This window comes from Myotis myotis, unplaced genomic scaffold (assembly GCF_014108235.1).
Source record: "Myotis myotis isolate mMyoMyo1 unplaced genomic scaffold, mMyoMyo1.p scaffold_m19_p_3, whole genome shotgun sequence".
NCBI lineage: Eukaryota > Metazoa > Chordata > Mammalia > Chiroptera > Vespertilionidae > Myotis > Myotis myotis.
In genome coordinates this window covers 192,453,054-192,479,824 of record NW_023416335.1, presented here as the reverse complement: position 1 = coordinate 192,479,824, position 26,771 = coordinate 192,453,054, and the positions used below count along the sequence as shown (strand labels likewise).

Here is a 26,771-nt window from a genome sequence, read left to right as displayed (position 1 = left end):
CTGGAAGAGTGGGATTGGTTCTCTGGACCATCGATTGCATTGGAGGCGCTTTTCATTGGCTTTAGTCAAGAGTAGGGCAGAGGGCGGAGCACTGGAAGGCAGGCTCCGTCCAACTGCCATTCTCGCGCGTCTTCCCTGGAGCGCATGCACCTAACGAGTAGTGCTCATTGGACCGCCAGAGTACGGGGAGGGGGACTAGGAAAGGTGGGAGCTGCTCTGTGTGAAGGAGCTACTGCCGGTGTCATGGCGGAGCTGAGTGAGGAGGCACTGCTGTCAGTATTACCGACGATCCGGGTCCCTAAGGCTGGAGACCGGGTCCACAAAGACGAGTGCGCCTTCTCCTTCGACACACCGGTAAGCCCCTTCCCCACGTCCGCAGCGAGCACGACTTCCTTCCATAGCCCTGGTCATTCTGCCGGGGCCTGCAAGGCTTGGGCTACCGCCTCCTTGCGATGCACCATGGGACGTGTAGTCTCCCATGCTACTCCCTGCCGTTGCTTTTAATTAGCTGGAGCTGCCGTGTGACTACCGCCCCCGGAAGCCACCACGCCCACCTCATCCGCTCCCCGTCTCGTGGAGCACTGTGGGGATTGTAGTCCCTCTCTCCCCTCTGCCGTTCTAAGCTAGGGGCGAAACCCGATCATCGGACTACATCTCCCAAGTGGATACCTGCGAAAGCCTGGGAGTTGGCCTTGCCTATCGCGCATGGTTCTCCGGGGTTTGTAGTCTCGTGTAGGAAGGATGGGGCGACCCTCCACTGTTCTGGGCCACGGCGGAGGTTGGAGGGTGGATACTGCGGTTCCTAGGCAGCTAGTAGTCTGGAAGTGGCCGCGAGGAAGGCCGTTTCTGAGAAAGGCCGAGCTACAGAGCCTCCACCCATGATTAATATGGACAGGGGGCGGGGAGGTGGGTCATTGGTGGTAGGGAGGGGAGGAAAGCTCTAGGCGTTTCTCCTTTAAGGTGAACCATTCCCGCGGCCCCCTCTTTTCCCCCCGCGCATCACAGAAAGCAGAGGGGGCCCTTTTCAAAGTATTTTCAAAGAGATGGTTTCCTTCTTACAGGACACTAAGGCCTCTTGCCCATCCCACTGGCACTCTTGACGAGTTAGACAAAGCCACCACCCACACCATGCTTCACGTTATGCAGGCTCCACCCGGCACCTCCCTTCCTGCTCTTCTCCCTTCTTGTGTCACCCGCAAGCAGAGGCAAGGCTCGGGCCAGGGCAGAGCCTGGAACTGAGAGGGCAGCAGCCTGGCTGGGATCCGCCCCCCTCATCAGCCCTCCCCTCCAGCCGCTGCTGGGCCCTGCCCTGGGTGTTCAGCCAGACCAGCTCATGGCCAGAAAAACTGCAAGTCAGAGTGGAAAGGATCATTAATGCAGTGCTGAGTATAGGAGAGTGATCCAAAGCCAAGTGCAGGGTCACCACTGATTTGTGGTTTGCTTGGTTTGCTAGGCTTTGAGCCTGGCCTCACACAATGTGCTGCGTCTCTGAAGTCTGGCTCTGGTAAAGCTAAAGCTGAAAGAGGACTGCTCAGAGCCGAGCTCCAGGGCTCCCAGTCCTCGGTGAAACCAGCGTTTTCCATTTCCCACAGAGGAGCTTAATCCCTGCCCCCCCCCCCCCCCCCCAGGCATGGCTGGGCGAAGCACCATCTTTCCCAGGAGGAGAAGGTTTTCCTTAATTACCAACTGATGGTAGAAGTCAGTGGATTCCTCTTTAAGCTCCTGTCTTTCTCCTAGTAACCGCTTTGAATAATCCCAAAGGGATTTTGGTCATCTTATTACACTTTACTTCTCTCACCCCAAGTCAAGAGAGCTCCAGTGTGGCTGAGTTGCTTTGCTCACAAACTTCCAGCACATTTTATTATCTTCAAATCAGGTTCATGGTAGAAAGAGAGCTTACGTGACCTGCCTGATGGGAAAGGCTCTATTTGTTTATGACTCTTATAATCCGCACCGTTCTAGGGCGTGGAACACAATCTGTGGGATCAAGAACTGCCTTAGATGATGCCCTATTTTTACTATGGCAGCAGAGAATTTTCCAAGGCCGCTGGGGCTTTTATCCCAGGACGAAGATGCCTGCTGCTGCTCAAAACCTTGGATCTGGGGGGGTCTAAGGGAAGACTCTGCTGTTGTCCCAATTTCCTCCTCCACCTTCTCCATCACTTGAGTCACAAAGGCACTGGGAGGCTTGCTCAGTGTGGGGGAAGCCCATCCTCTCCCGTCAGCCGTGCTTTAGAGGGGACACCTGTCTCTCCTTGTTTTCTGCCTGGGTTATATGTGTTCCACCTATCTCAGCAAGTGTTGCTCGATTGTTCTAGAAAGGGGCTGGCTTTGAGGTTGGAGGTTGATGGGACTTCATTGGGGATTTAGTTATTGGTCAGAGGGGAGGTGACAGGGTGGCTGGAGAATGACATGATCCCTGCCAGGCTGGGTCCACGTTCAGCTGTGAGCTGCACACAAGGCATTGTTCCCCTGGAGTCAGGCTTCAGCAGGAGAGGAGGGAGAAGACTCACTGAGGACCGGGTTCAGCTACCTAGCAGAGTATGGTAGAGGAAAGGTCTGGTCTTGCTGGCAAGCTCTTGGGTTAGAAGAATCTCTGCTTGTCCAGTCTGGTAGGTCTTTTTTTCTTTTTAAATCTTTATTGTTGAAAGTATTACATATGTCCCCCTTTTTCCCCTATTGACCCCCTCCAGCCCGTCCCTACCCCCCGCCCCAGGCCTTCACCACCCTGTTGTCTGTGTCCATGGGTTATGCATATTGGTAGGTTTTCTTAATCCTGGAGATCAGGTGGGGTTTGTCATGTTGTCCTTGGTTTAGGTTCAGTGTCTGACATACAGGTCTTTCCAAGGAAGGTCCCTATTCCCCTCTGAATGTGGTTCCTGGTACTGGAAGTCTATGGTATTTGGTCCCCTGTTATTTTCTGGGTCTCTTGGCTCCAGAAAAGAGGTGGAGGGAGTTCTCTGCAGTTGATTGGAGGGCTCCAAAGAAGGAGCAAGGCGGAAGAGGAATGGTGACTGAAAGGTGTTCGGCTCCTGCTGTCCTTGATGGTTGTTATCAAAGGATGGGGAAACCTTAGCCACGTACTAAGTACCAAGTAGGGAAATGACTTACCAAGAGCCACACCTTGTTAGAGAACAGAAACTTCCTTTGGAAACCAGAGGTTTTCGAGCCCAGGCCTTCGTCTCCCCACCTGGCCGGGCTTAACCCCCGGTGTTTCCTCCCCTGCTTCTTGTCCTGCAGGAGTCGGAGGGCGGCCTCTACATTTGCATGAACACATTCCTGGGTTTCGGGAAGCAGTATGTGGAGAGACATTTCAACAAGACGGGCCAGCGCGTCTACCTGCACCTCCGGCGGACCCGGCGCCTGGTCGTGGTAGGGGCTGGGCCTGGGGATGTCCTGGCATGTCCCCCTGGGCCCCCATTTTGAATCTGTTCCGTTCTGACTTCTGTAGGCCTCACTTCCCCTCTCACCTGTGTCTGTTGGTATCGTGAAAACCCAGCACACGTTTTTTAGCTCCATTCTCTTCTGAGATTAACTCACTGCATCCCGTCCATTCTCCCCCTTTGTCCCTGACCTGGTGCTGATTGCTGACCCTGCGTCCCTGCAGAAAGAGGAGGACACCACCACGGGCACTGGAGACCCCCCCCGGAAGAAGCCCACCCGGCTCGCTATCGGTGAGCACCACTGCGGTCCGTTCCTCTCCCGGAGCTGGTCTTCCCTGCTCTCAGAAGTACTAGGAAAGCCCCAAAGGAATGAGCCTGATCAGTGGGCCTTGAACTCTGGAAGGAACATTTACCTGTGGTCGTTGTCCTCCTATTCTTCCCTGTCTCACCAGGTGTCGAAGGCGGGTTTGACATCAGCGAGGACAAGTTTGAGTACGATGAGGATGTGAAGATTGTCATTTTGCCGGATTACTTGGAGATTGCCCGGGATGGGTTGGGCGGACTGCCTGAGTTTGTCAGAGATCGGGTATGAACATTTTCCCGCCCTCCCAAAAATGTTAGGGCAAGCACTGAGAAAGCTAAAGACCAAGTGCTAGAGGGGCACATGGGGCTGGGGCTGGGCACTGTCTCTGACCCTCTGCTTTCCCCAGGTGACCAGTGCAGTGGAAGCTCTACTGTCGGCCGACTCAGCCTCCCGCAAGCAGGAGGTGCAGGCCTGGGATGGGGAAGTACGGCAGGTGTCTAAGCATGCCTTCAACCTCAAGCAGCTGGACAACCCTGCTCGAATCCCTCCCTGGTGAGACCTGGCCCCTCGACCTCAAGGCACAACCCCCAGAGCAGGGCAAAGAGGCCACCCTCCTGGGGGATCTGGTGGGAGAGAGAGACGGGAGCAGGACAGTTAGGGAGACGTGGGGGAGAAGAACTAAACGGGGGGATGTCCAGAGCAGAGGAGGACAGAGAGCTCATGGATTGGCAGGGCCCAGAGAGTCCCCTTTCTCCTCCACTCTGCAATACCCCTGATCCATATTTCAGCCCATTTTTTTCTCCTGGGTTAGTGGCTGGAAGTGCTCCAAGTGTGACATGAGAGAAAACCTATGGCTCAACCTGACCGATGGCTCCATCCTCTGCGGCCGACGCTACTTCGACGGCAGTGGGGGCAACAACCATGCCGCGGAGCACTACAGGGAGACAGGCTACCCGTTAGCTGTCAAGCTGGGCACCATCACACCTGACGGGGCCGGTACTCCTCCCTCCTCAGCCGCCTCCATGCCAAAATGTCTTTTAACTGTTACTTGTTTTATATGGAACAAATAATACATGAGTACGTTCTCTTGACAAACAATGAAAATATTGCAGATAAGACTAAATCTCCCGTTACCCTTCAAACCTCAGTCCTCTTTCTAGAAGTTATTATCATTATCCGATAAGTAAGCAACCCTCCCAACCCATCTGACACTAGACCCTTATCCCTCGGGGTCACAATTAATTCCAACCCTCACCCTGTTTTACCCCATCTTTCCTGATAGCCATCCCCAGAAGGTTCAAGGGAGCCAAGAGGGTTATCCTACAGGCTCATCCTTCTATCCCTCCCACCAAGGCCCCTCAGGGCAGGCCAGTCCTGAGCCACCCCCGGTGACACTGCCTCTGCCTCCTGTCCTAGATGTGTACTCGTATGATGAGGACGACATGGTCCTGGACCCCAACCTGGCTGAGCACCTGTCCCACTTTGGCATCAACATGCTGAGAATGCAAAAGGTAAGACCTGTTCAGCTTCAGATTCTTCTTACTCCTGCTCATTAGGCCCTTCTTCCTTGCCTGAGGCAGAACACTGGAGAGAGTTGCATTTGCCACAGTTATTCCAGGCCCCATGATATGTGGGCTTTGAAGAACTTTCTAGAATCATTTGTTCATTCATTGAATACTCCTGAGTACCTACTGTGTGCCATTCACTAATAAGGCAGGTGTGGTCCTTCTTTCATCGACTTATAGTATATATGGGAAGGCAGACGTTAATCATATGCTCACACAAATAACTGCATAATTGCAAACTGTGGGGGGTACTGTGAAAGAGATGGGAGGGGCGGCCATGGTTCACAGCAGGGACCTGGCCTAGCCGCGGGCATCAGGGAAGTTTCTCTGAGGAAGCTGTTGCTTGAGTGGAGACCTGAGGGGTGCGGAGGGGTAACTTTGGAATGGGGAACACGCTTCAGGCAGAGGGAATTGCGTTGATTCATTCCCTCATTCAAGCCTGATGACTGTCCTCGGGGACAGTTGCTGTGGCCACCTAGACAGACTGGACGATATCCGGCACACCTCCATAGTTCGGCAAATCCAGGCTCCAGCTGGGTTTCGTCCTAGATCTGTCACAGATCAATGTGAAAACCCAGGGCTGAGCCCACCCCTCGTCTAAGTGCCCCTTCCCTGCAGACGGACAAGACGATGACCGAGTTGGAGATAGATATGAACCAGCGGATTGGCGAATGGGAGCTGATCCAGGAGTCGGGCGTGTCCCTGAAGCCCCTGTTCGGGCCTGGCTACACCGGCATCCGGAACTTGGGCAACAGCTGCTACCTCAACTCAGTGGTCCAGGTGCTCTTCAGCATCCCCGACTTCCAGAGGAAGTGAGTGGTGCCTTCCCCCGGCCCCCGGCTCTGCACCCCTCACACCCAGCTCCTCTCTGGGTCACCAGCCTCGGCACACAGCTCTTCCAGCTGCCCTCAGCATCTCTGTTCTAGTGCTAGTTCCTCTTACACTGTGGCTGGTGTGCAATGAAGGGAGTGAGTTGTAGAACTGCACCATCGTCACCCAGTCACACACAAGCCCCCACTGAGAGCAGAACACCAAATCCCAGGGCTCTCTGAGGCCTCCTGACCAACTCAAGGGTGAGCAGATGGTCTTTATTTTAGGCCCATGACATCAGATAAGCATCTAAAGTGGACATGTAACCCTGGGGAAAGGGGAGGACTTGGGACAAGAAGGTAGAAGGAAGGCAGATTCTTTCTCAAGGAGGCTGGGGAGGACTGCCTCAGTGCACTGCATACTGACGTAGTTGAGAAAGGAAGAAGGGCAGGCCGGTGGGAAGAAATGGACCTCGAGGTTTAACCACATAACTCCTCACTGTGAAGGGAGCCTGTTCACAGAGCGGGTAGATAATTTCTCCCTCGGCTTTTCGGCTGAGCCCAGACCAAAGCCTCTCCAACTCTCCTTCCCTTGACTCTTAGGTACGTGGATAAGCTGGAGAAGATCTTCCAGAACGCCCCGACGGACCCAACCCAGGACTTCAGCACCCAGGTGTAGGTAGCCAGGTCCTATGCACAGAGGCTGTGACTGCCTCGCAGCCTATCTGCCCCTCTCCTCCGTGACCGCCTGGCGCGGCAGCAGTTTAGCCCTGGCCAGTTAAACGCTGTCAGATGATTGCCTTCTCAGCATGCTTACTGCCTTGAGATGGGAACCTGAGGTTTTCCACGTCTTACAGAGTTGTCTTAGGAGGGCTTTCAGCCAGGATTGAGTTGGGGAGGAAGAGGTATAGCACATGTCAGATCATCATTGGTTGACTAAAGCCAAGTGGTTCTCTTGGATGTTAACGTAGGGCCAAGCTGGGCCATGGCCTTCTCTCTGGAGAGTATTCCAAGCTACCACCGGAGTCCGGCAATGGGGAGCAGGTGTCAGAACACAAGGTAAGGACTCCATCCCTTTCAGGCTCTGGAATGATGGGGAAACTGAGGTGGGAGATGTCTCACTTGTTGGCCTCTTGAGCCCCAGCTAATTCGCTGCCCTGGCTCTGCCTAGGAAGTTCAAGATGGCATTGCCCCTCGGATGTTCAAGGCCCTCGTTGGCAAGGGTCACCCCGAGTTCTCCACCAACCGACAGCAGGATGCCCAAGAGTTCTTCCTTCACCTTATCAACATGGTGGAGGTAAGGGCTGAGCAGATGACAAGGGAGGACCCTCTTCCAAGTCCTCCCATCCACCTGCAATCACTCCCTCTCCCTCCTGCCCCTTCCTGCCTGCCAGCCCCACCCCTGAACCTGGCAGTCTGCATGCACTGTGCCTGCCCTGTGGTGGCAGTGACACCCAAGGAGAATAGTAGAGCCAAGCATGGTCCTTACACTGGATGGGCTTGCTACCTCATGAAGGATACACCCAAAGAAATGCAATTGGGATACTTCCTGCCTATCAGGAGGACTACAAGCACATCCCAACACAGTCCCGCAGTGCTGTGACCCGGCCAGAATTAGGAGGGGGTGGGTAACTAGGGAAGGCCTCCGCTCTGTTCCTGCATCCCTGTGCTCTCGGGTAGTCTCCCTTCCCTTTCCCTCTGCTGCCTCCCTAACCCCCAAGGACCCTTTTAGGCCCCCATTTCAGTCCCTGGCTACCCAGACCTCCCCACCTGCCTCTGTCCCATAGAGGAATTGCCGGAGTTCTGAAAATCCTAATGAAGTGTTCCGCTTCTTGGTGGAGGAAAAAATCAAGTGCCTGGCCACAGAAAAGGTGAAGTACACACAGAGAGTGGACTACATCATGCAGCTGCCTGTGCCCATGGACGCAGCCCTTAACAAAGGTAGGGGCTCTCGGCCAGGCCGGGGTGCGGGTGCAGTCTGAGGGCTATGAAGAGCTGGGCATCTAATAGGAGCAGAGCCCGTGGTATGCCTTGCTGCCCAGCCCGTGGTCCTAAGCGAGGCCATAGGGGGAAGTAGGATTAACCTTGCCCACAGCCTATCAGCAGAGCTGTGTTAAAAAGAAACAAGATCATATACAGATGCTTGTCAGGTGGGATGCAGAGCCTGCTAGCAGGGCCAGGCCACGAGGGAAAGAGCATCACCCTCTGAAGGAGCCACCCACCAATTCTGTCACCAGAGGAGCTTCTGGAGTATGAGGAGAAGAAGCGGCAAGCCGAGGAGGAGAAGCTGCCACTGCCAGAGCTGGTTCGGGCCCAGGTGCCCTTCAGCTCCTGCCTGGAGGCCTACGGGGCCCCTGAGCAGGTGGACGACTTCTGGAGCACGGCTCTGCAGGCCAAATCAGTAGCTGTCAAGTAAGTCCTGGTGGTCTGGGCTGAGGGTTTCGGGCCTGTGTCAGGGTGGTCCCTGAGATACTATCTGCCTCTGTCTCCTTCTGTCGTTCCTCTTTTGGGTGGAATCTCAGAATTGCATCAGTTGAGGCTGGTAATCTGGCCCTGGTGGGAGCCAAGAGGCCCTAGCAGGAGCAGACTCAGATGATTACTACATAGGCCAAACCACTCCCTCTTCTCTCATGGCACAGGGTCACTTTAGTGCTGCTTCTCTCCATTCCCTCCCTCGATCCTGGCAGGGCAGACTCTGAGTGTCACTGGTGAACAGAGTGTGGGTTTCCAGCAAATGCTTTCACTTTTTGCCTAACTCTGTTGGCATGAGCGTGAGATCTGTGAGTGCTGGTCTCCAGAGAAGTCAGCCGTCCACCCCTTTGCTGCTCCTGTCAACAAGCCAGCCCTTGCCCTGGCTCCCGCCACTCCTTGTTTGCAGATGCTCTGATGCCTGCCCAGGGCGAGATGAGAATATGGGGTATCTTCTGGGCTGTTAGGTCTTCTACCTATGAGAGGCTGAACCCCAGGGTGGGGCTTTCAGGGTAGGAGAGGCTTGGGATTGTCTGGGTTCCAGGACATTCTCTCTTCCCTAGGACCACACGATTTGCCTCATTCCCTGACTACCTGGTCATCCAGATCAAGAAATTCACCTTCGGCTTAGACTGGGTACCCAAGAAACTGGGTATGATGGCTGGGACACGTGAGGGAGGTTAAGCAGAAGAGGCCTTGATATATGTAAACTAACGTTTCTCTAACTTCCCTGTGAAAGAAGAAAGCATTACCTTAGACCAGTGGTTCTCAACCTGTGGGTCACGACTCCTTTGGGGGTCAAACAACCCTTTCACAGGGGTCGCCTAAGACCATCGGAAAACACATATATAATTACATATTGTTTTTGTGATTAATCACTATGCTTTAATTATGTTCAATTTGTAACAATGAAAATACATCCTGCACATCAGATATTTACATTACAATTCATAACAGTAGCAAAATTACAGTTATGAAGTAGCAACGAAAATAATTTTATGGTTGGGGGTCACCACAACATGAGGAACTGTATTAAAGGGTCGCGGCATTAGGAAGGTTGAGAACCACTGCCTTAGACGTTTCAGAATATGTCTAGTTTGAAAAGCACTGACTAAACATATTAGAAGACTTCTTTGATTTTTTTTTAATATATTGATTTGAGAGAAACATTGGTTTGTTGTTCCACGTATTTATGCATTCATTGGTTGCTTCTTATATATGCCCTGATCAGGGATCGAACCCACAACCTTATCATATGGGGACGACTCTCTAACCAACTGAGCTACCTGGCCAGCACCAAGACTGCTTTGATTTTAGAATTATAATTTACAACCAAACATGATCTTCATTGTTTGACAATTTTTATTTTTTCAATTGTTAAGATGTTTTCATTTTAATAATCTGGAAATAATTAGTTCTCATGGGCCTTACAGGCCTCTGCTGACTGAGAACTCTGATTTAACCTCAATTCCTAGATAAGTTGAGACTCACACAAGGATAAAATCATCCTGTCCCACAAGTTGGAGGCCCACCTTCCTTGCCCATAGCTCATTTGTGGTAGATCTAGGGCTGGAATCCAGGTCTCCTGACTCCCAGGCCACAATTATTTTTATTACACCGGGATCCCTAAGATTGGTATCCTCTGAACAGCTTCCGATTACAGGGCAGTGCTAAGATACGGTGCCTGGGCTTGAGATTCCCAAAGTGCTTTTTCAGGGAGGGCCTCAGGGAGCTCCTGAGTGACCCTTTCCTGCCATTCCCATGACAGATGTGTCCATCGAGATGCCAGACGAGCTAGACATCTCCCAGTTGAGGGGTACAGGGCTGCAGCCTGGAGAGGAGGAGCTGCCTGACATTGCCCCACCCCTGGTCACTCCGGATGAGCCCAAAGGTAGCCTTGGTTTCTATGGCAACGAAGACGAAGACTCCTTCTGCTCCCCTCACTTCTCCTCTCCGACATGTTAGTGATTCTTTTTCCTGCCTGTCTCTCTCCCTTGCTGATGGGGGTCTTCTCTGCCTGCCTCCCCACAACCCTGTCCTTTGTGTTTCTCCTGTCCTCCCTTTCCAATTTCTTCTGCCCTCTTGGGGTGGACTGAGGACCGACTGGAGCACTCCCAGCCACGTTCTCTGTGTGGATGGCAGTAGCATTGCCTCCCTACCCTTGTCGCCTATTGGTTAGGTGTGGGGGCTGCGTATCATACTCCAGAGAAAGAGCCCATTCTGTGAGATTGGGCAAGGAAGGATCTTTAGCTTTGGTCTGTGCCTTTAGGATATTGGACCCACTTTGTGTTGTCTGTCGTTTCAGTTCTGGGATAAGGTGCCAGGCTGTAGAAGAAAAATGCATGGAATGGAATGGTTGGGAGAGGGCTGGGGGCTGGCCTGTGGGTTGGAGGAGAAGGTGGAGCAAATAGTGGCCCAAGGAATCGGTCACCGTGCCCACACTTCTCCCACCACAGCCCCCATGTTGGACGAGTCAGTCATCATCCAGCTGGTGGAGATGGGCTTCCCTATGGATGCCTGCCGCAAAGCTGTCTACTACACCGGCAACAGCGGGGCCGAGGCTGCCATGAACTGGGTCATGTCTCACATGGATGATCCAGGTAGGTAGGGATGGGTGGCAGGGCCTGGCAGGGCCACCATCCTCCCCCAAACGCTTCAACCCCTTCGCATCCACAGATTTTGCAAACCCCCTCATCCTGCCTGGCTCCAGCGGGCCTGGCTCCACAAGTGCGGCTGCGGACCCCCCACCAGAGGACTGCGTGACCACCATTGTCTCCATGGGCTTCTCCCGGGACCAGGCCCTCAAAGCTCTGCGGGCCACGGTAGGGGCTGCCCCCCGCTCAGGACTGGGGCCTCTGAGGTCAAAGGGGGGTGGGAATGAGGTTCCATTCTTCGTAAGCAAGACTGAGGACAGCCGCTGCGGAGTGGCCAGGGCTGGGCTCCACCCTTTTGTGGCTGTGATGAGGAGCTGAGGCTTTCCCTGGCGGTCTTCTTGTGCCCAAACTTGTTGGAAATGTAATGCTTTCCTCCTCTCCAAGAACAACAGTTTAGAACGGGCTGTGGACTGGATCTTCAGCCACATTGACGACCTAGACGCGGAAGCTGCCATGGACATCTCGGAGGGTCGCTCAGCTGCCGACTCCATCTCTGAGTCTGTGCCGGTGGGACCTAAAGTGCGGGATGGTTCTGGAAGTGAGTGTCCCCGGGAAAGAGGACAGGCCAGTCTGCTCTACCAGAGCCTCATTCCAGGGCGGCTCTGCTTCCCTCGGGGCAGAGGGCACAGGAGCTCTTTTCCCGGGACATGACTCCTGACGGTGGGATTCTAGGAGGCGGAGATAGACTTTTGACCCAATACATGCCTACACACCCTGAATTTGAGCTGTTAGGTACATCTTTGGACTGTCACTCAAGGATTCCTTTCTCATTGTCTTCTCTGCCCTCCCCTTCTCTCCATCCCTAGAGTACCAGCTCTTTGCCTTCATTAGTCACATGGGCACCTCCACCATGTGTGGTCACTACGTCTGCCACATCAAGAAGGAAGGCAGGTGAGGGGCCACGGTGTGCATTTGGAATGGGGGAGTGGTGGTAGAAGTGAGCAGGGCCACCTGAAACCCTTAGAGTATGTGTGGAGAAGGTGAAGGACTGCCTGGTGGGAGCCACAAATCCACCAGGGATGAGAGAATGCCCGACAGCAAACATCAGGCAAACGACAGCCCTTTGGGCTGGGTCGGCCTCTTGCTTCTGTAAGTAGTTTTAATGAGCATAACTACACTTACTCATTTATGTATTACCTGTGGCTGTTTTCACTCTGCAAGAGGAAAATGAGTAGTTATATCAGAGACCCAATGGCCTACCAAACCTTCTGGCCCTTTAGAGGAAAAGCTTGCCGACCCCTGCCTTACAGGAATGGCCGGGGGAGGGGGGTGTCTGGAGGATCTGCCGACACCGAGTAGGGGAAATGGTCTTTGTCAGACAGGTAGCAGCTGGACTGTAGGTTTGGGGGGCTTCCCCCCAATCACCAGGATTGACTCCAGAGGCTGGGTCAGAGAGACCTAGCTGAAGCGTTGTGGACTGCTGTTTGTTCATCCTTTCCCACCTCTCCCCACCTTTCCCAGATGGGTGATCTACAACGACCAGAAAGTGTGTGCCTCTGAGAAGCCGCCCAAGGACCTGGGCTACATCTACTTCTACCAGAGAGTGGCCAGCTAAGAGCCTGTCCTGACCCTTACCGCGGAGGGCAGGGGCAGGGGCAGGCCACCTGGCATGAGGGAGAGGGGCTGGGAGTGGATTGCAGCCAGTGGCTCCGCACCCTTTTCCTTTCTTGTCCCCTGCAGCAGGGGAGAAGCTAGAGGCGCTAGAGAATGGCTGGGCAGAATGGAGGGACACTCGAGACTTTGGGATAGAGCAGGAAGGGGACAGGAGGGTGGCTGCCTGTCTGTGAGGAGACTATGTTGCTTCCCCTCCCCCTGGGCCCTCATTCCTCTGCTTCTCTAGTCCTGCCAGCTCCTGGTGTGGAAGGGGCTTATTTGTGTGTGTGTGTGTGTGTGTGTGTGTGTGTGTGTGTGTGTGTGTGTGTGTGTCTCGCTTTGTGCAGCCTCTTCCACAGAAGGGGGTGTCCCTGCTCCCCCTCCCCTTTGTGTTTGCTCCCTGTGTGGTCAGGTCAGAAGGGATATGAGGGAAATGGGGACCCCCTCGCCCTCCTGCCTCAGTCTTTCCTCTACCCTGTCTCTACTCTGTCCTCTGGAAAATGCCAAACTACATGATGTGAATAAAAGTACAGTGGGTGAAATTGTGTCCTGTTTGATACAGTGGGAGTTCTCTTCCCTGGGGCTAGCAGGAAGGCCCTGTCCAAAAACTCCCAGCTTTGCCCCTTCTGTAGGCAGTTCTCTACTTCTCCGTAGTTTTGGAGCTCTTGGGAAACAGGGCGAGGTGAGTGCTAGAGGCTGTCAGATCTGGGGAACTGGAGTGGGGTGACAGAGCCAAACTGGGAGTCAAAGCCCTTCCTTCCAGCAGCCCCACACACTTGCACCAGGGCCAGGGGGTACTCCCCCGTGTCCCTAGTGGCCAAGGAGGCCTGGCCAACTGGAGCAAGGAGAGGGGGTTGCTCCCGGGGCCCTCGGGGTTCCGACCGCCTCTCTCAGCTGCACGGTCTCTGCCAATGGGCTGGCCCTCCCTCTGAACCCTGTCCCTGGTCCAACAGCTGGGCCGGACGTCCCCTGCGGAGGTCAAAGGTACCCGCTCCGCGGTCAGGTCTGCGGGACTGGACGGGCGGAGTCCCTCTCTCCAAGCTGGGAGATGGCCCTGGGGCCCCGCAGTGGGCGTGGCGGGACCTGCCCTGGGAACCATCCTGCCCCCTGCCCCGAGCTGTAGGCTTGAAGTGAGGGTCCCCCACTCCCAGTCCCCCTACCCCCCGAAGCAGGGGTTCGTAGGCCTCGCCTCGTTCCGAGCCGGCGACTGAGCCCCGAGCCCTAGAACGTTGCGACAAGAAAGGGGGAGACGTCAGAACCGCGCACGCGGGCGGCGGCGGGCGGGGCGGCGGGCAGGACGCGGGGCGGGCTTGGGCAGGGCTTGGGCAGGGCGGGCGGCGCACCATGGCCAAGGAGGCGGAGTTCTGCTTCTCCGCGCTCTATATAAGCGGGCAGTGGCCGCGGCTGCGCCGTGAGGCTGACCTTCAGTGTGTCGGCTTCAGCGACGACATGGCGCCCTCCAGGAAGTTCTTCGTCGGGGGAAACTGGAAGATGAATGGGAGGAAGGCGAACCTGGGGGAGCTCATCACCTGCCTGAACTCCGCCAAGGTGCCGGCCGACACGGGTGAGCCTCGCCTCGCCTCGCCTTGCCTCGCGGGGAGGGGAGGGGAGGGCGAGCGGGCAGCGCCTTCTCCGAGCCACGGGGAGTCCGAGCGAAGGGGGTGCAGGGCTGAGGGCGAGAGCTCCTGGGGGTCCGGACATTGACCCGCAGCCGCAGGATCGGGGTGTGCCGAGGGGGAGTCGGGGCCAGTCTCATGGTGCCCTCGGACAGTGGGTCCTCGGAGGAAGATGGCCCTTTGGGAGGACGGGCTGCACCGCCAGGAGCCGGGCATGGAGGGGAGCGGAGGCAGCCCCCGCGGGCGGGCGGGAGAGGGGCGCCCGCCGAGGCGGCAGGGGGGTGGGGGCGGGGGACGGGTGGCCGAGTGGGCGTGCGCGCCTCCCGCTACCTGCCCCCTCGGCCCGGCCCGGCCCGGCTGGTGCGCCGCCGCACGTCGCCCAGACTCCGCCCCGCGCTCGCCCGAGCGGCCGAGCGCCCCCGATCCTTCCCCTCGGCCGCCTGCGCGGGGGCCGAGCGGCCCGGGCCATTTGCGAATGAGGAGCGCTCCCACGCGCTCTCCAGCCTGGAACCGGGAAGCACGGGGTCTCCCGGAGCCGCTCGGCTCCCCGCCCACCACCCGCAGTGCTGTCCTCAGCCCGTCCCATCCACCCACATCGCAGAACCACCAGCCTGATCAGAAGGGGCAGCCCCGAGACCCCACAGCAGCCGGACTTGGCTCTTTCTGCTTTTGCTAAAAAGCCTTGCCTGGCCTGTGAGAGCTATTTTAGAAGGGAGGCTGGACTGGCCCCCGGAGAATGCTGAGTCTAGTTTAATTGGTGCTCAGGCCCAGAATAGCCCCAGGAAATCAGAGCCACAGCTGTTAAAAGAGCAGAGGGCAGGGCCGTGGCCTCGGGCACCTAGGAATTGGAAACAGGCCCAACCTGGGATGTGGACAAAGATCATCTTGTTGGGGGGAAAAGGGAAGGGAAGCAGAACTCAGAAAGCTGGTGAAGGCGAGGGGTTCAGAGCCCTGGATGGAGTCTAGAGCATGAAGGCTTCCTTGTGATCTCGTCCTCAGAGGTGGTCTGTGCACCCCCCACCGCCTACATTGACTTTGCCAGGCAGAAGCTAGATCCCAAGATTGCCGTGGCTGCCCAGAACTGCTACAAAGTGATGAATGGGGCTTTCACTGGGGAGATCAGGTGAGATGCAGGTGGGAGAGGGGTGTGTGGGGACCCGTCCCTCATGTTCCTCCCTGTGGAACTGTGGCTTCATCTCTTCCCACAGCCCTGGCATGATCAAAGACTGTGGAGCCACATGGGTAGTCCTGGGGCACTCAGAGAGAAGACACGTCTTTGGGGAGTCAGATGAGGTTAGTAACTAGGAGAAGAGGTGAGAGATGCCTTGTTCCAAGAGTGGTGTTTCACCAAGTGTGTTCCTCAACAGCTGATTGGGCAGAAAGTGGCCCATGCCCTGGCCGAGGGACTTGGAGTCATCGCCTGCATTGGGGAGAAGCTAGATGAGAGGGAAGCTGGCATCACTGAGAAGGTCGTTTTTGAACAAACCAAGGTCATCGCAGGTATTTCTGAAGGGACCTATGAGCCTCGCCAAGGCCATGAAGGCACAGAGGGTGGGGTCAGATCCCTGCAGCCTGACTTGATCCCCATGCTGACACAGGAAAGGGAAGGGGAAGGTGGGAATCCTTGCTTCCTCCCTCTCACTTCTACACCTGCCCCATGGTATTGATGCCTCTTGGAGTTTCTTAAACAGCCACTAGGAGGCAGCAGGCCACCCTCTTTATTCCTTGGTACCAAGCTCTGTCGCTCTCTCCTAAACACCCTGCTTCTGTGATCTCTGTCGCACAGATAACGTGAAGGACTGGAGCAAGGTTGTTCTGGCCTATGAGCCTGTGTGGGCCATTGGTACAGGCAAGACTGCAACACCCCAGCAGGTAACCACGCCCAGGAGCCCCACCCTCAGCCTACCCTGCTTGGGTAGAACTGACAGCAGAGACCATCTGGGACAACCCTTCATTTTAAAGACAGAACATTGCCCAAGGACATCCATTCCAGGGCCTGGTGTTCTAACTGGGATCTCAGGGTTTCTGGGATTCCCTGAAGCAACACTGCCTCATCACTGGTGCCCAGGGTGGTTCCCCCTTTGAGGGAAAGGCAGGAAGAGTCTTAACTTAGTCTGGCTTCTTGTTCTAGGCCCAGGAAGTACACGAAAAGCTCCGGGGATGGCTTAAGACCAATGTCTCTGATGCAGTGGCTCAGTGCACCCGCATCATTTATGGAGGTGAGTGGGTTTGGCTCCAGCCTGAGGTGGGGTGGCCTGGGAACTAGACTGAGCCTTCCTTAGACATTGAGGTGGGAGTGGAGTATGCCCATCCCATCCCTGACCATTCGCCCTCGCTCCTCCCTTCCCAGGGTCTGTGACTGGGGCAAACTGCAAGGAGCTGGCATGCCAGCCTGACGTGGATGGCTTCCTCGTGGGTGGTGCATCCCTCAAGCCTGAATTCGTGGACATCATCAACGCCAAACAATAAGCCCCAAATCCATCTCCCTGCCCTTCCTGCTATGCCAAGGACTGTGAAGCTCAGAAGCCCAATAACTGCTCCTCCCTCTCCCCACCCCCACACATGCTTCTGATGGTATCACCTGCCCCTTCTTGTGGCCTAATCCAAACTGTACCTCTCCTTTACCATGTACACCTGTAATGGTTGGGACAATCCCTTCTCCACTTACTCTAATAATTGGAACAAAACATGTCACCAAGATGGCCTCTCCTTGGCTGAGAGGTAGAAGGGTGGGGTTTGCTCATAGGCCCCTCTGTCCCCACTGAAGGCAGGAAAGAGAAGCCGTCCTCCTCTCCCATCTCGTACTTGAGGCCACGGGCTGGGAAAGAGCCCTGTCCGCCCTGGTGCCAACGCCTGTGTGTTGTGTATGTGAGCAGTCCCACTTGGGGGTGGGAATAAACATCTGGCATTAAGCCTTGTGGTTTGTCCTTCATTGTACTTGTTTCCACATCATTTCTCTTTACTTTTTTGAGGCAGCCACAGGACCCTTGTGCAGGGGGGAAAAAAAGCCACAAACAGGTTTTTACAACAGCAGATCTCATTATTTTTACTTGGAAAAAAAAGTGTCTTGTGTACCAGGCGCCACAGCCTTGAATAACAGCTCCTTCTCTTCACCCCCTGGGTGGCTCGGGCTGTTCAGCTCCCCAGAGCTTGGGTTGGGACTAGGGGCCCAGCCTCACTGGCTTTAAGTAGCTGGTCAAGCCAGCAGTACCCCTGGGGAGGGGTAGTATCAAGGCCCCCAAATCTGTGGTATCACAGGGTCACTGGTAGAGCAGGTAGTGCTTCATGGCAGGGGGCAAGGGCAGAGCAGATACCTGGCCCAGCCGGCTAGCCCCCAGAGCTTGGCGCACACACAGGCGGCTCAGATGCAGAAGGGAGTGTGGGTCCGCTGGGGGAGAGAAGGAGGGGAAGGTAAGTAGGGGTGCAGCCATCAGCTAGACATCCTCAAATTATAGGGTTCCCTTCCACTCTCCTGCTCCGAGTCTGCTCCTACCTTGGTCAAGAGATCTAAAGCACCCTGACGTTCTGCATCTGCTATCAGGGTCAGAGGCATCACACCCCCAAGTCGGAGCTGGGGGTGAAGCTCTAGCTAAGGCCCTCTAAGCAACAGGCCAAGGTGGCTCTGACAGGGGTGGAGTTGGCCCAGGCTTGGATTCCAGAGAGGCCTGGGGAATGGGGCTGATGAGGTGGAAGGAAGGATAGCCCTCCACAACAGCTAACCATGGGTGATGGGAGGAGAGGTCCCCAGCCTCTGCTAAGCCTACAACTGCAGAGAACAGTTAAATCCCATCAGTCTAAAGCCGGGGCCCCATTGCTTCCCCAAGGAGGTCCTTCCCCTGCAGACCCACCCCAAACCCTGCCCCTACTGCTTTCCTTCCAGGTGGGGGGAGGGAGGGCTCAATGGCTCCTTCCTGGGGTTTGACTGAGGAAGTAGGCATGTATGAGTCACAAGTCAGAGCCCAGGGAATCTGGCACACACCCTGGGTGCCTGGCGCTGCCTGTCCTCTTTTGAAATTGTACACGTAGCCCAGTACCCATTTAACCCTTTGCACCTGTGCTCCAGGAGCTGCTAGCTCCCATAAAGCCCTAGTCCAGTGGTTCTCAACCTTCTGGCTCTTTAAATACAGTTCCTCATGTTGTGACCCAACCATAAAATTATTTTCGTTGCTACTTCATAACTGTAATGTTGCTACTGTTATGAATCGTAATGGAAATATCTGTTATGCAGGATGGTCTTAGGCAACCGCTGTGAAAGGGTCGTTCGCCCGCCAAAGGGGTCGCGACTCACAGGTTGAGAACCGCTGCTCCCTGGAGGGCCTCCCTCCATCCTGGGGGCTCACCACTTAATAGCAAGTTGCGTGCCCAAGCCTCACCTTTACCTCTCTTGCTGTTGGATTAAACTAGGTAACGGCTGTGAAGACCCTTAGCCATTCCTGGCACTGAGTAAGGGGTAGGGAAGCAGGTCAGATGAAGGCTCCTTCCCTCCACCCTTGTAAAGGCCTTGAGTTTCCAACCCAAACCACAGCCACCAGTGACAGAACACGCTCCCACACCTACCCCGGGCCTCACCTCTCCTTTTGCCCAGGTAGCTGATGCGGACCTGGCACTGGCCCCAGACAGCGCTTACTGCTGGGTAGAGGGTCCTGCCCTTCAGTCCGTGGAAGGCTGGCCCCAGGTAGGTACCCCCAATCGCGTAGCCCAGAGTTCCCTCCTCCATGTCCAGAACCACCAGCAGCCTCTCCGGCACCTCCAGCGGCTCATCCTGAGGTCCGGGTGGATATTGGGGGGCCCCGGGCCCCTTGCTCTGATGGTACAGCTTCCCCCGCCCAAGGTCCCAGCCCCACGACTCGCTGTTGCTGCCCAGCAGCGCCGCGTAGTGGTCAGCCTGCAGCGGGGCGAGGGCCGTGGCCACACCCACCACGGCGTGGGTGCCCCTCTGCGCGCGGGGCCAGCTGATTTCCCAGGCGTGCAGGCCGCTCGAGTAGCCCCTCTTACCCCGGGCCCCGTCCGTGCTCTGGGCGACGGGCCGCCGCTCAAAGCACAGGCCCCCCTCCCGGACCTCGATGTTCTCCGAGCAGTCCTTGGGGTTCCAGCCGTGGCGCCGCTGCGTTCCCAGGTCAGGAGGGGGAGCAGACAGGAGCTCCTCCAAGCCTTTGGGACAAGAGAGGTCGGGGTACAGGGCCTGCGGGGTGGGGGGGCTGCGGCTGCCCCCTGCCAGGGCCGTCTGGCCCATGGGGTGAGGCGCTGGCGGGTTCCCCGGTAGAGTCTTGCTGGGGCGTCTCTCTTCTGCAAGTTGCGCTCCGGTTCGGGGTTGCCCTGGAAAGGAGTTGGGAGAGAAGAGACGGTAACGTGAGGGGACCCGGCGGGGGCTCCTCCTCCATGCGCCCCGGCCTTTCACCCGTTGGCCCACCGCCCCGCTCCTCCCTCTTCGTTCCCCCCCAGCGCCCCAGCCCATTGCCCTACCCTCACCCATCAGTCGCGGGCTCCCGAGACGGGCGAGTCCGCCCCTCGGGCCTCCCAGGGGCCGTCCCCCTCGCCCGCCCCGTGCCCGCGTCACCCGTGGCCCCCGAACCTCGCTGGGCTCCCCCAGCCGGGAGGTCGCCGGGCCTGCGGAGGAACCCGGCGTTAAGTCACCGAGGGGCGCGGGCGCAGAACGCCGGCCGCTTCCGCCTCCAAGCACCGCCCCCTCCAAGCACCGCCCCCAGGATTGGCCCCGCCCACGTCCCCCCCGCCTCGAGGCCCCGCCCACGTCCCCGCCTCGAAGCCCCGCCCCCGCGGGAGGCCCTCCGGGGCAGTTAATCTCTCTCTTGCGTCGCTCTGGGGTCTCTGGGGGTCTGTTCTCCACCGTCAATACCTTTGAGCCACCTGGGCACCAACTCCTGAGCCCTTCGGTACGAGGGGCACGGGATCAAGGGGGTTCCTCTATTGTGCCGGCCTCTTTCCACGGTCCCGGACTCGGGGTCACCGTTTCTGGGCAGGTCTCTTTCTGGTTCGGTTGTGAGTCAGCCTGTTCTATGCCTGAGGTTCTGAACCCTGTGTTTCGGGCTCTGAGCGGTAGGTGTCGCAGGTCTCCGTGCTGCTCTAGTCCATCCATTCCTAGACTGCAGGTCTCATTGGGAGAGTGTAGTGGTTCCGATCTGGGTTTGAGCGAAGCTATGCCACTAATGAGCTGTGTGACGTGAGAAACATCCATCTGTGGCCTCCCCACGCGCCCTGACCCGGGATGGAACCCGCAGCCTAGGTATGTGCCCTGACTGGGAATCTAACCAGCAACTTTTTTGTGCACCAGACGAGGATCCAACCAATTGAGCCACCTGGCCAGGGCCAAATTTTGTAATATATTAATTAAAGAGAAAAAATAAAGCATATTAATAAGAAAGATGTAAACCTGAACACTTGTCATCCACCCCACCTGGATATCCTAGCCAGGGTGACAACAAAAATAATGACTGTGGATCGAGGCCTACGATGAATATTAGTGTGATAGCCCAGCGGATGAAGCGAGCCTAAACCACAGCCGACTCCAGCTCGGCTTGAGCAGTAGCTGACTGCATGGTATTCGCCAGTTGTTGCCACTGGATCTTGAACTGCTCAAACATTTGCTGATAATAGCTCAAACATTCCATAATGCTACAAGCAATAATAACGTTTTATTTTTCATTGATATGTAACACATGTAAAGTCCACTAATTGTAAATTGCTCAATGAATTTTTACATATTTATATGTTATGTGACCACCATTTCCAGCCTCAAGGTCAGGTGTATCTCCAGCGTCCCAGTAGGCGCCTTTCTTGCCCTTTCCTTAACACTATACCCCTAAAGGTCCCTACTATTTGACCTCTATCAGTATAGATTTGCTTTGCCTCTTCTTCAATGAAACCATAAAGTATGTATTCTTTTGCATCTGGCTTATTTTTCTCAATATTATGTCTGTGAGTCATCCATGTTACATGAAACAGTAGCTCCTTCTGTTCAGTGTTTTACAGCATGCCATTGTATGTATGTACTACAATGTATCTATTCTACTCTTGATGGGCATTTGAAATGTTTCCAGTTTTTAGCTATTACAGAGAAAGCTATGTACAGTATTGTACAAGTCCTCTGGTGGACCTAAGCTCTCATTTTATTGGTTGTGGGTGAAGCTATGCCACTAATTAGTTGTGTATTGTGAAAAACATCGATCTCTTTTTATGAGCACACTCATGAATTCTGTGTACTTATGTGCAGAATTGCCGGTTTATAAAAACTTACAATGTATAGATTTAGCCACATGTAATTTTTTAGGTTTCTCTCCATAGAGCACTTTTATTCAGAAATTAAATCATTCCGGTATTTGGCAGTATGGAACACTTCAACATATCCTTGAAGATTTGAACTGGTCTTTTCTTCCTGTTCATCATATCTTTGTCTTTTGGGGATTTTATCAGTTCCTGGAGCTTTTTTTTTTTTTCCATTTTAAATAAGAAGTTTATTTAAACAACAAGACACTTGACTTGAAGGAAAAACTAGGATTCATTTTTTTTTTTTTTTGGTAACTTATCCCTATTTAAGGACAAATTACCCTACATGTAACAGCTACATACAAAAACAGTTATAAAATTGTCCTTGATTTTACAATGATAAATGAAAAACATTAAAATTCTCCAATCAAACAAGGTACACAAGGATTTTTATGTTGTTCTTTTTTGATTAAACAGTGAGAGCAAAATAACTTCCTGGAATATAAAGATAAGAGCTGGATGAGCATGCCAGAATGTGTTTTCACAGAACCAGTGTTTACCCTCCACCCATCTCCATTTGATGTCAATCAAAACATAGCATTGACCATTTAGTTTTTTTTTATATATTTTTTATTGACTTTTTACAGAGAGGAAGGGAGAGAGAGAGAGAGCTAGAAACATCGATGAGAGAGAAACACCGATCAGCTGCCTCCTGCACATCTCCCACTGGGGATATGCCCGCAACCCAGGCACACGCCCTTGACCAGAATCGAACCCGGGACCCTTCAGTCCGCAGGCCGACGCTCTATCCACTGAGCCAAACCGGCTTCGGCGGCTTCGGCGACCATTTAGTTTTTTAAAAATGCAAATGCTCGTGCACATTCATCAGTTACTGTATGTACAATAAAGGAACGGGGAAGAGGAAAATGAAAGAATAGAGAAAACTATACTAGTATGTAGTAGTCAGATGTGTTGAAACCAAATTGCAGTTTCCTAACTGAGAATGTCTTCTTGGTCTGGAGAACAGAGTCCTGGAGTACAGTGGCAGGTTCCCTTTTTAGTAGACACCGCCTGTCTGCTGCTGGTATGCACCAGTTGTGTTTTTATCCTCCGTTTCCCACTGTGCAGGTGTGCTCTTTCTTTTCTTTCTTTTTTTTTTGTTAGTCCTTATTCAAGGATATTTTTCCATTAATTTTTTTTTTTAGAGAGAGTAGAAGGGAGGGGGAGAGACAGAGAGAGAAACATTGATGTGAGAGAGACACAGCGATTGGTTGCCCCCCACATGTGGCCCTGGCACATGCCCAACCAGGGCCAGGGATCGAGCCTGCAACAGAGGTACTCGCCCTTGACCAGAACTGATCCAGGACCCTTCAGTCGCTGGGCCAAGGCTCTATCCATTGAGCCATACCGGCTAGGGCAGGTGTGTCTGTTTCATTGAATCAAATCAAAATCTGATCTGCCTCATTGACAAACCCTGTTGTTCACAATAGGTTTTCATTAGTTTACTAAGTGGTATAAGCCTCTTAAACTTAAAGTGTACCACAGAACCATTCTGCCCCACCACCTTCAAAATAATATGATCATTGTTCTCAGTCTTAACTCCTTCCTTTGGTTTTTCATTGGTTTCGGCCAGTGCTGGAGTCTCCTCAGCTGCCACTTCACAAAAGAGGTATCAGGTCCGCACCAAAGGCGGACACAAGCAGCACCAGAAGCAGCACCGGTGGAGGAGGGAGAGGGCACTGCACCCTAGGCCAGGTCCTCAAGGTGTTTTTGTTGATGTTAATCCTCACCTGAGGATACTTTTCCGTTGATTTTTTTAGGGAGAGTGGAAGAGAGAGGGAAAGACAGAGAGAAACATTGATGTGAGAGAAACTGCAGGAGGCTGCCCATTGTCTTCACTATCAGAGAAGTGCAAACAAGGATCCCGGAACGCTGGTGAACCTTGAACCCATGGCAAGGGCCTGAGTTATGCACCGACTGTCTAGTCCAGACAATGGGGACTCAAGCTATTTCCTGATCAAATAGTCTCAGAGTATCCTTCTAATATTTACTGACCTTTAAGATAGTCTGTCTGTTACTGCAATTACCTGCCTAAGGGCTTTATGTGTAACCAAAGTTGAATAAAAGGCTGGCGAGGTCTGGGCACCGGTGGAAGTCCTTCCCCTTGAGTTGGACTTGCCTGCCTGGCCCCCCAATATTTCCAAATTATCTCTTGTCTCTTCTCTTTCATTTGTGTGCGGCTCCTCTTCCAGATCCTGAACCCTGAACCACGCAGGACATGGGGGAACACATCCACAGAAATACATTGATTGGTTGCCTCTTGCATGTGCCCCGACCAGGGCCCAACCAGGGAGGAGCCTGCAACTGAGGTACGTGCTCTTGACCAGAATCGAACCCAGGACCCTTCGGTCCGTAGTCCGAAGCTGTATCCGCTGAGCCAAACCAGCTAGGGCCTCAAGGTATTTATTTATTTTAATATATTCTATTGATTTTTTTACAGAGAGGAAGGGAGAGGGATAGAGAGTTAGAAACATCGATGAGAGAGAAACATCGATCAGCTGCCTCCTGCACACCGCCTACTGGGGATGTGCCCAAAACCAAGGTACATGCCCTTGACCGGAATCGAACCTGGGACCCCTCAGTCCACAGGCTGACGCTCTATCCACTGAGCCAAACTAGTTAGGGCCCTCAAGGTTTTTATTAGTGTTTCTTTGTGGTTCTCAGTAAGCTCTTCAAGCCTGGCCAGTGTTTCTCAGTGGTTGAGCATCAACCTGTGAACCAGGAGGTCATACTTTAATTCCTGGTCAGGGCACATGCCCGGATTGCATGCAGGAGGCAGTCAATCAGTGATTCTCTCTCAGCATTGATGTTTCTGTCTCTCTATCATTCTCCCTTCCTCTCTGAAATATATATATATATATATATATATATATATATATATATATATATATTTTTTTTTTTTTTTTTTTCTTTTTTAAAGAAGAAGCTCTTCTATTTCTTCCATAAGCCACCACTATCCACTTGCTAGGCCACAATGAAACAGCGAGCTTCATTCCTTTATCAATGAAATATCCTTAACATCCTAAACACATTCTTCTCAACATGCACGGACTGTTTTAGGCTTGATTGTTCCCTGTCTGTGTAATATAAAGGATGCAACTGGCAGTACTGAAGAACTTGCAACTCTTCCAGCTTATTACCATATTAAGGTAAGCATTCGTGGCTCAGAGGAGGAATCCCAGCCTCATGATGTGGCTTTGGAACAGCAAATCAAGCTGAGATCAGCAGAGTGAAGGATGGGGTGATGTTGTACGGAGGAAGACTATGATGTCTTTATGAACACGCTCCTGAAGTGCGTGGTACCTTAGCACGGGACTGCTGTCTGCTGTCTGCAATAGCAACACTCAAGCCAAGGCCTTTCTCTGAGGTCCTAGTCTCCTAAAACCAAATCAGGAAAAGTGCTGCAGTCTCCCCGGACTTTACATTCGATTGCTACAGTACAAGCAAACATATTTTGTTTTCTTTTACGGTGCTGGGATCTGAATCCCTGTAGAACATACTGGGCTTTATTAAATACAGAGCTACACTGCCACCATGAGCAAGGGGAGGGAGGGATGGTCATAAGGGTATTTGCTACCTTCAGACCAGGGCCTTGTGTACCTAGTTTGGAAACAAAAGCAGTTGGGCATTTTCCTCCTAGAAGATACCAGGTTCATGATATTCTGGAAGACAGCCCTTCGGCCAGTAATTCTTTTCAATAGCTCTGGATGGATTTTGCTGCCTTTTCCTCCAGAGCAGTGGTTCTCAACCTGTGGGTCGCGACCCTTTGGGGGTCGAACGACCCTTTCACAGGGGTCGCCTAAGACCTCAGAAAACACATATATAATTACATATTGTTTTTGTGATTAATCACTATGCTTTATGTTCAATTTGTAACAATGAAAATACATCCTGCATATCAGATATTTACATTACAATTCATAACAGTAGCAAAATTACAGTTATGAAGTAGCAACGAAAATAGTTTTATGGTTGGGGGTCACCACAACATGAGGAACTGTATTAAAGGGCCGCGGCATTAGGAAGGTTGAGAACAACTGCTCCAGATACAGCCTCACCAACAGTTTGCACATTTTTGAGGTTAAGGTGGTTTCTAAAATTCTTATGCCATCTGTGGCTGGTTGGGAAATCCTTCCACCCAAAGGCTGTCTTCTCTGGCAGGAGGTTTGAATTGTGACTTGAGACCAAGAGCTTTTCTTTTCCCTCCTTTTTAAAAAATTATTTTTTTCGCCACAGACTGCCATTGTTAGTGACAGTTTTCTGGTTCATTTCTTCCAGGCATAAATTTAGTGCTCTTTCAGTCTTCATTAAAGAGTGATCAGGGGACCCTTTCCCCCTCCCCATGTGGGAGTCTGTACTTGTTCAATAAATTTCCACCTTTGCTTACACACACACACAAAAGGGTTATCACATGAACTTTGCTGTCACTGGAGTAGTTATAGGAGAACTTGATGACTTGCTTCACAAATGTGTTGAATTTTGATTACATGTGTGGATTTCCTGAGGTCGTATTTATGTGCCACATGGACGCCGGCATACCACCCTCCGTAAGTCAGCTCGTTGTTTCCAGCATGGAGAGGGATTGCGGTAAATGTGGTTGGAATGCCGTCAGATGGTACTGTTATTCCGAGAGAAGGCATCTTAAAACACTAACAGCGGTTCTCAACCTGTGGGTCGCGACCCCTTTAGGGGTCGCCTAAGACCATCCTGCATATCAGATATTTACATTACGATTCATAACAGTAGTAACATTACAGATATGAAGTAGCAACAAAAATAATTTTATGGTTGGGTCACAACATGAGGAACTGTATTTAAAGGGCCAGAAGGTTGAGAACCACTGCTAGAATCTTGTTTTAAAAACCAAACACTAGAATCACAGTCAGCTTCACAAGATACACACACTGAAAGGCCCAGAACTGGTGCCAAGAGAGCATAGTCCAGCCCACCATCTCACCCCGCCACGAACGGTGGCGGCGACCTCTGCCCTGTTTAATGAGTACTGCTGAGTTCACATTAAATGTCTACGATCTCATTGAAACCTCACAACAAAGCTATCCCAATTTTTACAGATTCGGCAACGGAGGCTCGGAAAGG

The 26,771-nt window shown here is 53.3% G+C and overlaps 3 protein-coding genes across 7 annotated transcripts; 2 read left to right on the top strand and 1 right to left on the bottom strand.

The window, feature by feature from the left end:
- Window positions 1-113: 113 nt before the first annotated feature.
- On the top strand, window positions 114-13,319 carry USP5 (ubiquitin specific peptidase 5). 3 transcript variants are annotated; one of them, XM_036297020.1, is made up of 20 exons: window positions 114-354; window positions 3,241-3,372; window positions 3,608-3,674; window positions 3,836-3,969; window positions 4,094-4,239; window positions 4,499-4,683; window positions 5,104-5,198; window positions 5,871-6,064; window positions 6,665-6,736; window positions 7,033-7,120; window positions 7,233-7,358; window positions 7,849-8,002; window positions 8,299-8,473; window positions 9,094-9,182; window positions 10,299-10,421; window positions 10,987-11,130; window positions 11,207-11,352; window positions 11,569-11,722; window positions 11,991-12,075; window positions 12,646-13,319. In XM_036297020.1, exons 1-20 carry the CDS (start codon window positions 145-147, stop codon window positions 12,737-12,739), a joined length of 2,613 nt encoding a protein of 870 aa, XP_036152913.1. In that variant the 5' UTR covers window positions 114-144; the 3' UTR covers window positions 12,740-13,319. The 3 variants fall into 3 exon arrangements, with proteins under 3 accessions (XP_036152913.1, XP_036152914.1, XP_036152912.1); XM_036297021.1 differs by having other exon boundaries at window positions 10,299-10,490; window positions 11,991-12,071; XM_036297019.1 differs by having other exon boundaries at window positions 10,299-10,490.
- Window positions 13,320-14,169: 850 nt separating this feature from the next.
- TPI1 (triosephosphate isomerase 1) lies at window positions 14,170-17,306 on the top strand. The gene is made up of 7 exons (XM_036297034.1): window positions 14,170-14,341; window positions 15,393-15,516; window positions 15,602-15,686; window positions 15,761-15,893; window positions 16,180-16,265; window positions 16,525-16,612; window positions 16,744-17,306. Exons 1-7 carry the CDS (start codon window positions 14,227-14,229, stop codon window positions 16,860-16,862), a joined length of 750 nt encoding a protein of 249 aa, XP_036152927.1. The 5' UTR covers window positions 14,170-14,226; the 3' UTR covers window positions 16,863-17,306.
- A 106-nt stretch (window positions 17,307-17,412) lies between these two features.
- SPSB2 (splA/ryanodine receptor domain and SOCS box containing 2) lies at window positions 17,413-20,093 on the bottom strand. Of its 3 annotated transcripts, none has more exons than XM_036297032.1 (3): window positions 19,966-20,093; window positions 18,963-19,709; window positions 17,413-17,781 (listed from the first exon to the last, which is right to left on the bottom strand). In XM_036297032.1, the coding sequence occupies exons 2-3, from the start codon at window positions 19,624-19,626 to the stop codon at window positions 17,654-17,656; spliced, it is 792 nt and encodes a 263-aa protein (XP_036152925.1). In that variant the 5' UTR covers window positions 19,627-19,709; window positions 19,966-20,093; the 3' UTR covers window positions 17,413-17,653. The 3 variants fall into 3 exon arrangements, with proteins under 3 accessions (XP_036152925.1, XP_036152923.1, XP_036152924.1); XM_036297030.1 differs by having other exon boundaries at window positions 19,857-20,064; XM_036297031.1 differs by having other exon boundaries at window positions 19,863-20,063.
- Window positions 20,094-26,771: the final 6,678 nt, after the last annotated feature.

Excerpts from the sequence above, each read along its gene's own strand:
- USP5 (XM_036297019.1), top strand. The coding sequence starts at position 145 with ATGCACCTAACGAGTAGTGCTCATTGGACCGCCAGAGTACGGGGAGGG. Across the intron at positions 6,737-7,032 it reads CAGGACTTCAGCACCCAGGT|GGCCAAGCTGGGCCATGGCC; the intron begins GTAGGTAGCCAG and ends ATGTTAACGTAG. Across the intron at positions 10,491-10,986 it reads TCACTTCTCCTCTCCGACAT|CCCCCATGTTGGACGAGTCA; the intron begins GTTAGTGATTCT and ends CTCCCACCACAG.
- TPI1 (XM_036297034.1), top strand. The coding sequence starts at position 14,227 with ATGGCGCCCTCCAGGAAGTTCTTCGTCGGGGGAAACTGGAAGATGAAT. Across the intron at positions 15,687-15,760 it reads TCTTTGGGGAGTCAGATGAG|CTGATTGGGCAGAAAGTGGC; the intron begins GTTAGTAACTAG and ends GTTCCTCAACAG. Across the intron at positions 16,266-16,524 it reads AGACTGCAACACCCCAGCAG|GCCCAGGAAGTACACGAAAA; the intron begins GTAACCACGCCC and ends TTCTTGTTCTAG.
- SPSB2 (XM_036297030.1), bottom strand. Across the intron at positions 17,782-18,962 it reads CTACCTGGGCAAAAGGAGAG|CGGACCCACACTCCCTTCTG; the intron begins GTGAGGCCCGGG and ends TCTCTCCCCCAG.